The 15031-nt window shown below is 34.2% G+C and overlaps 1 protein-coding gene across 1 annotated transcript in view; it reads right to left on the bottom strand.

Moving 5' to 3' along the window:
- Positions 1–14766, bottom strand: part of LOC136031386 (lariat debranching enzyme-like) — a 57234-nt gene extending 42468 nt beyond the window's left edge. Inside the window, exons 1-2 of the mRNA XM_065710908.1 lie at positions 14657–14766; positions 4764–4973 (exon numbers count right to left, since the gene is read on the bottom strand). Coding sequence (XP_065566980.1) covers positions 4764–4960 — 197 coding nt within the window. The 5' untranslated portion in view covers positions 4961–4973; positions 14657–14766. The remainder of the gene's footprint in view (positions 1–4763; positions 4974–14656) is intronic.
- Positions 14767–15031: the final 265 nt, after the last annotated feature.

The following is a 15031-nucleotide window of genomic DNA, read 5'->3' as shown; positions in this document are numbered from 1 at the left end:
TCTGAATCATAAAGGGTTAATTAGAATAAATAGCTCTTTTGAAAGTACTAAAAAAAACTTTCGACCATGCTGAACAAAATGGCTATCTAAAACATTTGATCGTGTGACTTTGGGAAAAAATAAGCGTGGGAGGAGGCGTAGTTGCCCTCCAATTTTTGGTCGCTTATGTTTTAGCTTCTCGTGTCGACCACTGGGTCGACACGATCAACCCTGGAAAGAAGTAAAAATAAATAAATAAATAAACATGCGTCCATTATCTTTCTTCTGGCAAAAAATACAAAACCTCACATTTTTGTAGATAGGTGTTAACTTCCGATGGGTAAGATTAAACTTGTAAACTTGATGAAACTTCAATATTTGAAGTCAGCATAAAAATTCGCTTCTTTTCATGTATCTATTGGTATCAAAATTCCGTTTTTCAGTGTTTTGGTTACTATTGAGCTGGGTCGCTCCTTACTTACAGTTCGTTCCCACAAACTGTTTGATCAGTGTTTTTCACCTTCATAAGATCTAAAGCACATTTATGCCCACTAGATGTTACAAAGCTTTTGACTTGGTTTGTCACAACCAATCAGCTTGGAATGAATTCATCAGTTATATTTATTCCTTGTTTTTGGTATGAAAATTCATATTTTTGACCCTAGTTAGAAGATACTTTTTTGGTAATGTCCCAATCCATTTTGGACTTAAACAGAGGCGGGAGGAGAGTTGTCACTACACTTTTACTTACGAAAGTAAAACAGTTCAAAATCTACCTTTACTTACTTATGCCCTTACTATCTCATATTTCCCGATCATATTTTATTGACAAAAAAATCTTAGATTTGACCTACTGATTTGACCACAACCTAAGCTGCTTCTAAGCTATTTGAAAAAATTCCTCAATCTTATTGCAGAATAACGCAAACGTTTAGTTTTTAATACTGATCATCAAAGTCGCAACCTCAGTTTTGGTTCCTTTTCAGTTAAGCTAGTTCCTTTTTTGTGCTAGCTTGGGATTAGTATTAGCTCTTCTTCACAGCTTAGATACCAATATACAGTTATGAAAACTCCTATCTTGCATATGAGAAGCTTTTGGTACAGAGCTCTGAACTTAGCACCTCCTCCAAGCCCGCGCCCCGACGCGTAGATCGTACTAAAACACCATAGGCGGGAACACAATTTCGTTTTGTTGCATACGTCGTGAATATGCATGGGAGGCACAGCTTAGATACCAATATGAAAATGTCTCCAGCCACTAGCATTGCTACCGCACACTGTGTCCCAAAAATAAATCGAGTTTTCATAACTGTATATTGGTATCTAAACTAACAAATACAAAGTAGAAACAATAGGGAAAATCTTTTCAAGACGTAGAATCAGTTCTGTGAATATTTCGGCCCTATGTCCAAGGGCCGTCTTCAGCACAATACGAGAACGAGAGAGAAAATATGTATATGTAAATAAACTTACATTAAATTGTGAGAATTAAAACTAATAATGTTTTTTAAAAACTTTTTTAAAAACAGCCCTCGCATCCTTATTTCAATGAAGTTCAACCAGGATTGACAAAAAGAATGAAGTGAGAATATAAATTCATTCAAATTAAAGAGAACAAAGTGATTAAATGCAATTTCTCAGAGCCAAACTTGCATTTTTAGCAGCCTGTCTTAAAGGCTTTTTCGTAGCTGAGTCAATACTATTATAAATCGGTTTAGTAAAATATTTTGTTAGATCATTTTTAATTAAATTTGAGCATAAAGAATTTAGTGATTATTCCCCTAAGTCCCTGTTCAAAGAAATATTATTATTCATTTTGAGAATAATTTCGATTGATTCCCGAACCACCTGTTTTATCCCCAAATCATTACTGATGAGTGAAGATTTTTCAAAAAGTATCGCGTGGGACGGATTATTAAATATATGCCAACCTAAAGCAGAATCAAAGGAGTTGTTGGAACTGTTTGGAATTAATGCCTTGTCTATGGCTTTTTTATGCTGTTGTAACCGTTTTTCTAGATTCTGATGGGTCCTGCCGACATAGTAATTTCCACAGTCACAGGGTATTTGATAGACCCCTCTTTGGTGAGTAACTGGGGTCTTATCCTTACCGGAATTTAAGAAATTAATTATTTTAAAATTATTAGTAAAAACTACGTACAGATTATTTTTTGTGCAAATATTTTTTAATTTTGTTGTGATTTTTGGGATATACGGAAGATAGACAATATTTGAGGGCTTATCAGTAGCCTCACATAGTGAAATATCTTCTTCGATTTTCAAGAATGTCTTTTTATTCTACGGTTAATTATCTTATTGACAAAAGGAATGGGGTATCCATTACCAAAAAGAATATCTCTGATAAAGTTTATTTCTGCACTTATATACGAATCGGAGCAAATATTCAGGGCACGATCAATGAGGGAAGTTACAACTGCTCTTTTAACTTGTGTGTGGGGGGGGGGGGGTGATTTGAATTAAAGTGAAGATATCTATTGTTTTGTGTTGGCTTTCGATAGATAGTAAAATCCAGTTTCTCAGCATTACGAATAATTAACACATCTAAAAACGGTAGTTTATTTTCAATTTCAACTTCTAGGGTGAAGTGCAAATTTCGGTCATAAGTGTTAAGATGATCTAAGAAGCCCCGAAGTTCAGCTTCCCCATAATTCCAAAGTGAAATTACGTCATCCATATAACGACCCCAATAGACGTGTTTTAAAAAATAAGAATTTAATGAAAGCAGATTATGCTAAAATTATTCCGAATCAAAGCTGATACTTTTAATATTGTTGCAAGAAAGTTTGCGAGCGTTTTTGTACGTTTTTTGGGGGATTTATATATATGTTTATATATATGATATTTATATATTTATTGATATTTATATATGTACAGATATGTGCAGAATTTTTTTTCTTTTCATTTTTTGTCCTACTTCACTATTGATACATATCATGCAGTGGGTTTCAAATCAATATTAAATCATTAATATTAATTCAAGAACTATTTAGCTTAAGCCTAACACACACTTTTTTGTAGTAACTGGAACTTTTCTCTAGAACCAATAATCAAATATAGGCCTAACTAAGTTCACATTTAGGGTTTCATATTTAGGCCTTAAATAATTATCCTACATTAAGTGTACTTTTTTTTAATAGTTTCCATATTCTTACTTTTCCTAATCAAAGTAAGAGTTTTATCTCAAGTCTAGTGGATTACTGGTTATTGCAATTCTTTTACATAATAGTAGTTTCTCCAAAAAATGATTATGTTAGGAAGACTGTGTACACTCTTCAAGCTTAGGGCCCATAAAGCTGCAGGATATACTTGCTTTTTTTGGTAATACAACTTGCTTAGAAGACTTAAAAGAAGAAAAAAAAAACAGATCTTTTTCTAAAATTTCATCTATTTCCTTTATTGAATTTGGTTGATGAAGTTTCATTTATATGCAAAAGTACAATTTACAGTTGTTGTTTTTTTTTGGGGGGGGAGGGATTCTTTTTTTTGAATTTCAATACTTTCTTTATTAAAATTAGTCCTGGAAAATGTATTTCCATGTAAACTTTAAAATTCCAATCTAAAGAATTATAGTGATTAAATTAATAGTAGGCCTACTGATTATCGCATTTGAAAGGATTAAACAAATAATTTGATTTATTTTAAGAAAGTAGTGCCAAGTTAACCAAAATTTTGCAAGCTTAGCAAATGGAAATAAGGCTATATTAGCAAACAAATAATTTGTACTTGCAAGCTACCTTTCTTAAATAGCAAGTATGATGTCCAGTAACTACGAAAACATCTAGTGACTTGGATCATACATGAAGGAGTAATTGCCCCCCCCCCCTATCCTGGATTGGTCTCAAAATCTAAAAAATAATGAAGCATAAAATACATCTTAGGATTGGGGCTACAGCCCTGTTTAGACAGAGACAATGCTTCTAGAATATTATTCCTAAACATTCAACTGGCCCCTAGAAGAGTATCTTGCTAAAAAATCTTAAGGTTTGTTTCCTACCCCCCCCCCCCCCAAGAAAAGATTCCAATAGCCCTAATTGACTAATATCTGGGCCTGTGTGTACCAATAATTTAACTCTTTTTTCTGTATGGTTATCCCAACAAGTCTAGTATCTAAGAACAAAGTGGTTTGAGCATCTTAAGATTTCAAACATGGTAGGGTGGGCAAAGGATACTCACCAAATTTGTTGGCCAAATTGGCTTTATCTGGTGATAGATTAGTATCTAGGCTCATATATCTAAAAAAAAATGAATCGCCATGCTTTGCACAAACTCCTACAGAATAACATTACAAACTTCTTATACTATTGTAAGCCAAATTACTTATCTGCAAGAGAAAAATTTGAAAAAAAACTTCCCTTTGACTGAAACCTTAGGGTTGAAGGCCTTTGTGTCACAATATATACTGTGTCACACAGAGAAAAAATATTCCTCTAGAAAATCTTTACCTGTTGGTTCCAATTGCAGAGGCATATCTCCTTCATGCAGTAGGAGATTATGGCCCTGACTGGGACAATGCATTTCATTCCCACTTCCTTAAAGAGTATGCAGTACACTTAGATGTATTACATACCATTTGAAGTTGCATTATTGAAAATACATAGCATTTTATCACAATTTAGTCACTACAGAATTCATGAGCAAAAAATTCTTCCCACAAAAAGCTTAAAAAATTTATGCTCCCCCTCCTGAATATATATTAAATGCAATAGCAGTGTGATGGATCTAAAATCAAAAGGATAATCAGGATAAGAATCCAAGCTACATACTTGTGAAAGGAGCACATTTCTTTGTACTTCTGTGGTACAGCCATGCAGGCAAGATCTGAAGCATTTCTAACTGACTGAAAATCTCCACAGCAAATGAGTAAGTCAACTTTAAAATGGCCTCTTGCTTCTTCTTGAGCAATTCTTTCATAAATGACATCCAATTCTCCATGGGCACAACCTTCTACAGCTATTTTCATAGTTACTTTGATTCTGAAATTATTTGAATAGTTATTTTTAGCATCTAGTTCAATTGGAGCCACAGGATAAGTTTATACCAGTAGCGGATTATTTTTCTAAACATGACACACATTTCATAGTGTGTAATTATACTCTGGGCATATACCTCAGAGTCATAATTTCCGTTGCTACTTCTTTTCTATCAGAAATATGTGTCATTGTGCATGCACAAAGGTGGGGTCATGAATCTTGTGCGGTTTTAGATCTGTGTCAAAAATTTTCCATGGTGAGTATAGGACTTTTTGCTACTGTATATTACATTTACTGTGATTGGAGCACATTTCACGTAAAGTTCCACAATTTGTAAGTAAAATTATTTAGATGGCAATTAAGACTTTTTACCCTTAAACCGGCTATGGACCAAGCTATGGATTTCCATCTTCACAGTGCTCTATGATGACTTTTGCTGCCTTTTGCATGAGGTTTACTGAAGAAAACATTAAATACTGGTGTTTTCAATATCAGTAAAATCCCAATGAGTTTTTCCATTCCAACAAATTATAATACAAACATATCATAGATTAATTTAGTTATTAATAAATTAACTAAATCATTTATGTTTGGAGACTTATTGTGAAGTTGATTATTAAATTTTCTACACAATTATTATTAATTGCGCATTTTAACTAATCATTTCCTAACCTGAGGGATTTAAATAGATCATGGGATGAAAGCAAGAATCAAATGTTATTAAATACAAAGTAAAGATTTAAAAAAGTAAAGAGGTGCATTAGTCAACAACTAAATACATAATTATATTCCTCTTGTAAGCAGGATTGCCACATGTAGCACTAAAAGCACTATTTTAGCACTATTTCATCACTGCAGCACATGCTACATTGAATGTTGCACTGTTTCTTTTATAAGACCAAATTGAAAATATAGACAAATAAAATGCAATAACATGACATATCTCACATCAAAATACATATCAGAAACTTTTTTTATGCATGACAATAATCTAAATACATTTAAATACAGGATGTGCATGTGCAAGTAGATTTGCCCATTCAGCACTCTGCTCTGATCAGCTACAATTTTATTCCTCCACATTAAAAATGATATAAAAAAATTGGCCTAAAAACTAATCCAAGTACACTTAAACAGACCATGTGCAAGTCCCAGTGCTAGCTGCAACATGCCCAAATTTTTTTGATTGTGCCAGCAAAAATTACTGTGTAGAACATAAACTTGGGCAATTGTAGCACTTTGGGAACTGACTGTGGTGGCAACCCTGCTTGTAAAGACCCTGACTGGGCTACCAAGACATGTTAGTGGATTGTGTTTGTGATATCAAGCAAAAAACAAGCTTTGTTTTAAAAATCAAACGTAATTTCTAAATGTGAAAATCAACTGCTGTCACAATTGTGTTCCAACAACTGTTAAGAGTCATGATAATTATTTTTGGAAAGAGTATAGGTATTTCTAAGAATTCTTCTTTAGTCTTAATACTTTCTGGATTATTTGTAGCAGAACTATTTTCAAACACACTACCCCTTTAGTTTACAGTTTGTCCATAAAAATACCCAAAATAATATAGTTCATTATTCCATGCTTCTTGGTTTGAACATTGTGTCTCTTAACATTAAAAATAATTATGTAGACGGATGATTTTAAGTTTTTCTGGAAAATTGCCTAACCTTTAAAATATTCAGTTATTTATATAATAGTGAACTGCAATTTATAAAATTTTTTTTGGTGTCTTAAAAAAGAAAATTATGAAAAAAAAAAAAAAACATCAAAAGAACCCCTCTAGATTAAACAAGAGCTAAGAGCTCATATGGCACTTGTGACAACGCCAGACGAGCCAAGAGCCCATATTGTATGAGCTCTAACAAGATTCTAGGAATCAACAGATTGATTTAAAAGGAAAATCGGAGACTTAATGCCGGTCAGGAGTTAAAATAAGAGCTCCGGGTCACAAGGTCCTTCTAAATATCAAAATTCCTTAAGATCCGATCACCCGCTCGTAAGGTATAAATACCTCATTTTTTCTACTTTTTCCTCTCTCTTCAGCCCCCCATATGGTTTAATCAGGGAAAACGAATTTACCAAGTCAATTTGTGAGGCTCCCAGACATTTCTACCAATTTCTATTGTTCTAGCACGTCCAGAAGCACCAAACTTGGCAAAGCACTAAACCCCACCTTCTAACTCCTCCAAAGAGAGTGGATCCAGTACGGTTACGTCAATCACGTCATCCAGTCTCCCATTCCTAAGTTAAAAATTTCTCAATTTTTTAATTGTTCCAAATCAACACCCCCCAGCTCCTCCAAAGTGAACAGATCCGTTCCAATTATGTCAATCACATATCTATAACTTGTTCTTATTCTTCCCATCAACTTTCATCCTGATCTCTCCACTCTGAGCGTTTTCCGAGATTTCTGTCCCCCCCCCCTCATCCAACCCCCTATGTCCTCGGATCCGATTCGAATTGAAAATGAAGCATCTCAGACATTAGATCCTTCTATATATCAAGTTTCATTAAGATCCAATCACCCATTTGTACAATAAAGATACCTCAATTTTCACGTTTTCCAAGAAATACGGTTTCCCCCTCCAACTCCCCCCAATGTCACCAGATCTGGTCAGGACTTAAAATAAGAGCTCTTAAGCACAAGATCCTTCTAAATATCAAATTTCATTAAGAGCTGATCACCAGTTCCTAAGTTACAAATACCTCATTTTTTCTAATTTTCCAAATTACTCCCCCCCAACTCCACCAAAGAGGGCGGATCCATTCCGGTTATGGCAGTCACATATCTTGGACATGTTTTTATTCCTCCCACCAAGTTTCATCCTAATCTCTCCGCCTTGAGTGTTTTCCAAGATCCCCCCCCCCCAATGATGCCGGATCCAGTCAGATGTGAAATTTCATAAAGATACGATTACTCCTTCATAAGGTAAAAATACCTAATTTTTTCCGATTTTTAAGAATTAACCCTCCCCCAACTCCCCCAAATAGAGCGGATCCGTTCTGGTTATGTCAATCATGAATCTAGGACTTCTGCTTATTTTTCCCACCAAGTTTCATCCCGATCCCTCCACTCTAAGCGTTTTCCAAGATTTTAGGTTCCTCCCCAACTCTCCCATATGTCACTGGATCCAGAGCGGATCAGTTCATGTCAGTCATGTATCTTGGACTTGTTTTTATTCTTTGCACCAAGTTTCATCCTGATCTCTCTGCTTTAAGTGTTTGCCAAGATTTCCAGTCCCCCTCCCAACTTCCCCCTTAATGACTCTGGATCCAGTCGGGATTTAAAGTAAGAGATCTGAGTTACGAGGTCCTTCTAAATATGATATTTCATTCAGATCTGATCACTCCTTCATAAGTTAAAAATACCTTATTTTTTCTAATTTTTTCAGAATTAACCCCCCCCCCCCAACTCCCCCAAACAGAGAAAATCCTTTCCGGTTATGTCAATCAGGTATCTAGGACATCTGCTTATTTTTCCCATCAAGTTTCATCCTGATCTGAGTAGGTTTTAGGTTCCCCCTCCAACTCCCCCCAATGTCACCGGATCTGGTCAGGATTTAGAAAAAGAGCTCTAAGACACAACATCCTTCCAAACATCAAATTTCATTAAGATGCCATCACCTATTCATAAGTTAAAAATATATCATTTTTCTATTTTTTCCTAATTAACCAGCCCCTACTCCTCCCCAGATGGTCTAATAGGGAAAAAAACTATTTATAATTTGATCTGGTCCGATCCCTGATATGCCTGCCAAATTTCATCATCCTAGCTTACCTGGAAGTGCCTAAAGTAGCAAAACCAGGACCAACAGACCAACAGGATTTGCAATTGCTGTATGTCACTTGGTTAATACCAAGTACTATAAAAAAGCATTTTACCTCCCCCATAAGCTTCTGAGAATTGATGCCACTGTGTCAGGGAGGGAGGGCTTAGGTGCAATTGCCATTGTAATGACAAATTGCCATTGTCTTATATTTAGAAGGTATTGAATTAGGAATCAGGTGGTACTGGTATTTTATCAGGAATCAGATTGTACTGGTAAGGGTACTGGTTTATTTCCTCTGGGTTCTACTAACAAAAAGCATGAAGAACTATGCATTTTGGAATCTCTTTTAGGGCTTGAAAATGAATTCAACTATTGGCCAAAATAATATATTTCTCTATTATTTTGCATTTCAAGATTCTTTGGGTTTCTTTGTGAAGTATTACACCTGTTATAAAAGATATATTCCTTATAAAATATGGAATCTATTGGTGTGACCTTAAATTGCAGCTAGGAGCAATCTAAGAATTTCTCCTTGTACAGTTCCAGAATGATGATTTTAGTTGTACTCATAGTTTTTTAATCACCAGGCACTGTTGCATAATATGTAGCATCCCAATTGAGTTTACTCTCTTTGGAGGACCACTCAGTATCCAGCCTTCATTTGAAAACATCAACAAATTCACCAGTAACGGTTTCATTAGATAGTTTGTTCCAAATTTTAACAATTTGTGATGAAAAGAATTGAGTGTGGAATCTAGATATGGTAGACTGCTTGACAAGCTGACACTGGGAGAGTAATAGCCCTCATTAGCTTATAGGCTAAAGTGGCATCCCCTATGTTTCTCCTGTAAACCAGGGAGATGACTTTTACTTATTTTCTTTTTCTGCAGGGCCATTAACATAGGCTGTTGCCCCATTTTCTAACAAGGAATAAGTTGTCATTTAAAGCATCCCTATAATTGCTCAAAATAATACTGGTAAAACTGCAGCTTAGCAGCTCATTTTGAAAAAAAAAAAACCTTATAAAAAAAAGAGTAGTACCATCAGATTCCTAATTTTATGCTCATCCCAAATACCAATTTTGTTTTTTTTCTGACAATATCTCATACCCTGGACATAGCCTTAGTACTATATTTCTCTGGTGTTTTTTCTTTCTATTGTGTCTTTTTTGCAAATTGTTTCCTTGTATTCTTGGCCTGGTAAAATCTGGTGGTGCCTGAGTGATTGATTACAATATTGGATGGAAATTTTATTTGAAACGATTTTAAATGTTGATGCTTTGACAGCTTGCTTTGTTGGATGTAAATAAATCTGCAGGGCCAAATGGCCTCCACCCCTGTCTTTTGCATGATTGCAGAACAGAAATAGCATACCCACTCTCAAAGCTCATCATACTATCTCTTGATAGCTCAAAGCTTCCTGCAGAGTGGAAGGTGGCACATATTCCCCTATTCACGAAATGGCAAGAAAAAATTGTGCAGAAAACTGCCAGCCTATTAGTGTTACATCTGTTGTTGTTAAGCTTCATGAATGTATTGTCAACAAAGCAGTTATTGAGCATATTGATCAGAATCATCTTCTCAACAGATCTCAACATGGTTTCTGAAACAACAGATCAGTCAACACTAATCTGCTCATGTCATATGACTACATTACAAAACTAATGAAGTTGGGAATCCCTGTTGACATGATCTCTCTTGATTTTTCAAAAGCATTTGACAAAGTCTATCATAAGAGACTTGAGCTCAAGCTACAATCTATTGGTTCTGGAGGAATCATGTTCAGCATGTAAGACTATTTGATACAGATGGCAATCCTATCCTCTCCTCCTCTCAGATTGTTTTTTGCTGGGGTTCCACAGGGTAGTGTGCTTGGCCCTACCATGTTCAATATTTTCATAAACAATGCTTCTCTAGCACTTGAAAGCAGGATGACACTATATGCTGATAATTCCAAGGTAACTGGTCCAGTTAGCACTCTTGGGGATACTTCCCAACTTCAGACCTTGATCTCCTTAGCATGTGGGCAAAATCTTGGCTACTCAATGTGTCAAAATGCCATGTTTTACACTTTGGATACAAGAATATCAATACAACTTACTCTCTTTACAGTCAGCCCCTTTCTCCAGTGTTGGAAGAACAGGACCTAGGAGTAATTGTTTGACAACCATCTTAAATTTAGCACTCATGCAAAGAAGGCAGCAGCATCAGCTAGCTCATCACCAGGGCTCATAAAAAGAACAATTTCCTCTCATTCTCCTAAAATTCTGAACCTTTTGTATAAAGGACTTGTTTGGCCAAGGATTGAGACAGGTATGGTCCTTGCATCCCCCTTTTTCAAAAAAGATGTTAAAATTCTTGAAGATGTCCAGAGAAAAGCCATTAAGATGGCGAGTGGACTGCATGAGCTCCCTTACCCTATAAGGCTATGCAAGCTGAAACTCTCAACTCTGGTTTATACAAGAAGATGAGTGATGCTGTTCTGGTTCATAAACTTATTAATTCAAAGACACTTCTTGATCTCCTTCCTCTGGTGTCTTGGAATTCTTCTACAAGGGGACATAACTTACAGTTATCCAGGCATTTCTCCTCAAAGCAACAACATGCCTATTATCTTACCAACCTCTGGAACAAATTACTGCCAGATGCCATTGCTGCCCAAACCACAAACAGCTTTAAGAACCATCTTAACCACAAATGGTCAACAAAGGATTGCAAGTATAATTGGGAAGCACTCAAATCAGCAACATCAAACCACTAGTCAAGTGTACATATTAAATTATGTGTCATGTATTATCAACTCTGGAGTTTCTACAAGGAAAAATCCTTATATTGCTCCAAGCTGCAATTTAAGGTAATAGAAACTTGCAATATATTACAAAGTATGAATGTTGTTGTTTTGTTTTTCTTTAGTTTTACATATACCCTATAGCCAAATCTAGGACAATAAGGGGGGAGGATGTATTGTAACAAAAATGACCATAATATATGAAATAAGAGAAAAAAATCAAATGATGCTACTCATTTTGTTTTATAATATTTCCTTCAAAAGAGCTCCTAGACTGCAATGTTACCATGGAGTTTTGCAGAGAAAATGATTAGTATATTTAGAAAGAGCATAAAAAGATGCATCAAGTAGTGTATTAATCTTCTACCAAGCTTCTACATACACAAACTAAACTTAGCCAATATAATCAGAAAAAATTGTATATAGTCTAATCTTATATCTAACTCTATTGTATTTATCTCTATGATTATAAATAAGTATGGTACATTATTTTATTTTTTACATACAGACAAGGTGAAAGCACTACACTACTTGGTGCCCTTTTAACACTCTTTCTAAATATAATAACAGTTCATTTGTAAATACAAAATGCCCATGACCACCCTCTCTCATGGCCCTATATAACCCCAGTTATTATATTTCTCCACTGTTTTGAATATGTTGATGCCTTGTTTTCTTTGTGAACAGGTTCCTCAACCTGTCAATACAAATAGACCTGAATCCAGCTGTAAAAGAAAGAAAGACATGTTGGATTTCAAACACTGAACTATTTCAAATGCTTCATGAATCTGGATAGGCTAATCAAGGTTTGGGAGAATTTAATGATCTTCAAATATGATGAATATACTGCCAAATGTCTTTTTGCATAAAAACGTTGTTTTTAAGCTCTTTCTGATTAAAATAATTGCTTTCAATAGTTTTTGGATATTAGAATGGGTTAAAACAGCTGCTTCAAACTTACTATTTCATTATAAATTCATTTTGTAAAATATTTATAATTCACAAACATTGATTTGTCAAGATTAAGTTGCATAAAAAAATTCAAAACAAATCTGTCATGTAATCTTCTTATTCATTTAGCCCACTTAAAAACTGTCATTTCACAAAAAAAGTAAAAAACATCAAATCCAACAGAAGAAACATGGCAGATGAAAAAACTGTTTTGAATCTTTTTTTAGTTTACATAATTGAGACAAATTAATGCCTGTGGATTATATAATGTTAACTAAATGGATCTTATAATGAAATAGTAAGTTTGAATCTAATATTTTAACCCTTTTTATAGCCTACCCAGAAACCATAAAAAAAAATATTATCATTTTCAACAAAAAGGCTTAAACTGAATTTGCAAGAAAAACAGTTATTAGATTCATAAAGAGAATAAAAAATGACATAGTGTAGTATATTCACTTTATTTGTAGGTCAATTATATGCACTACTCTATATTTACCTATAATGCTTTTACTTTGAAATAAAATTTTAAGCATTTTGTGGACCCTTAAAGATGGTACCTTTTCCTTTTATTTTTTGGCTGTATAAAGGGTTAAAAACAACAATTCTTATTTCATTAGGCTATATGCAGAATCATTGTAGTTAGCACTGCAACCCTACTATATTTTGCTGCCATCCCTAGTGTTGCATATGCTATATAATTATACATTTTCCATGTGTTTTCTTGTTTCTGATTTTATTACAGTAGATTTAATTTTTGAGTAAACCAATTTAAACATTTATAGGTAAACTAATAGCTTATAGCAAAAACATTTTTTAAAATTTATAAATCATGTACTGGAATTGGATTATGATCAATACCTGTGGTTAGTAGGCTATAATTTCAGCAAAATAGAATTATACCCAAGTCAAATATCATAGTAGCCAAAGTTTCTCACAATTATTTTAACCCCTTTTGATAGCAAAATAATAGAATAAGATATCATCTTCAAGGATCCAAAAGGGGCTTAAAACCAAATTCTAAGTAAACACAACTAAGCTAGGCTATTATATTTGGAAAAAGCATAAAAGAGCATTGAGTGGTATGTTTATATTATCTGAAGGTCAATAATTCAACTCTTCCAAAGCTTTCTAATTAGAGAGTTAATCAGAAAATTAGGGTAAGGTTTATATTCAGGTAGCTAAGAGATAAACTTGGTAAATAAATAATAAACTTGGTAATAATTAAGAAATAATTTAGGTAGCTAAGAAATAAACTTGGTAAATATATCACTGTCCATATTATTGACTTACCAATAAACTGAGCATGCTAATCAATGACTTCTTTTATGCTCTTTATGAACTTAATAATTGCTTCCATTGCAAGTTCACATTTAAGTACCTTTTAAGCTCTGAAAAATGACACATTTTTAATCAAAGTATGAGTTATTGGTTGTTTTTGACAAAATAATACTATCTTTTCTTTCCTACTCCTAATGTGCAAAAATATACCCAAATTGGTATAGGCCTATAGGCTAGGGGTGGAACTAAAATTCATTTCCAACATGAGTGCATGTGTAATTTGGATTCAGGATGCAATTCTTACTATAGAGGTAACCTGTGTTTATTTCTTAACTACCTGAATAGTCTGTTAATATAAACCTTACCCAAAAATTTACCCTATAGCCTCTGTGTGGGACAATGTGGAGGGAGGAGGGAGGGAGGTATTTAGGATTGAAATTATTACCTGAGTTACTGTTTCTCCTCAATTTACCCACAAAAAAGAATGGCAAATTAAAAATCCAAATAAACTAGTCTACCATAAGATCAAAGAATGACTTACAAAAAGATTGGATGTAGTAAAACCCACTTTTTCAGTATAAATTGTGTATTCAATTGGATTAAGCTATGATGAATCCATGTTTGTGGTTAGCAGCCTAGGCTATAATTTTAGAAAAATGGAATTATAGCCATGTAGGTTTTTAACAACTATTTTAACCCCTTTCTATAGCAAAATAAGATAAAAAAGAATCATCTTGAAGGATCCATGAAGGGCTCAAAACAAAATTCCTAAGTAAAAGAACTAGGCTAGACTATTTGGAAAGAGTGTAAATAGAAGCATTGAAAAACAAAACAAAAAATAGCCTAGCACATAAAAATCCAAATAAACTATCAACAAATTAAAGAATAACTTACAAGAGGATTGAATTAAGTAAAACGATCTTTACAGTAGCCTAATCTGTTGTTGTTATTGTAGAGAAAGTACACACGGTTTTGCCCTCTGCGTCACTTCTTCTTCTTCTTAACAAACGCGTCACTTCTTCTTCTTCTTAACAAACGCGTCACTTAACAAAAAAATAGACAATTCTTCTTCTTCTTTTTCAGCAGACAATTATGTTGCTGTTGTTGTTGTTAAGTTGACATTTGAGCGAATCAACCGGTCGTATACGTGCGATCCACCAATTCTTGATGGGCAGGGAGGTTTAGGCTTCCTTGGGTGGCTCCTACTCAGAGTTTAAGAGAAAAGCTTATAACATTGGACTCCCTCAAGGATCTGTTCTAAGCCCACTT

The sequence above is a fragment of the Artemia franciscana genome, chromosome 9, assembly GCF_032884065.1.
Source record: "Artemia franciscana chromosome 9, ASM3288406v1, whole genome shotgun sequence".
Lineage (NCBI taxonomy): Eukaryota > Metazoa > Arthropoda > Branchiopoda > Anostraca > Artemiidae > Artemia > Artemia franciscana.
The sequence above is the reverse complement of the archived record's forward strand: the minus strand, read 5'-3'. Positions and strand labels throughout refer to the sequence as shown.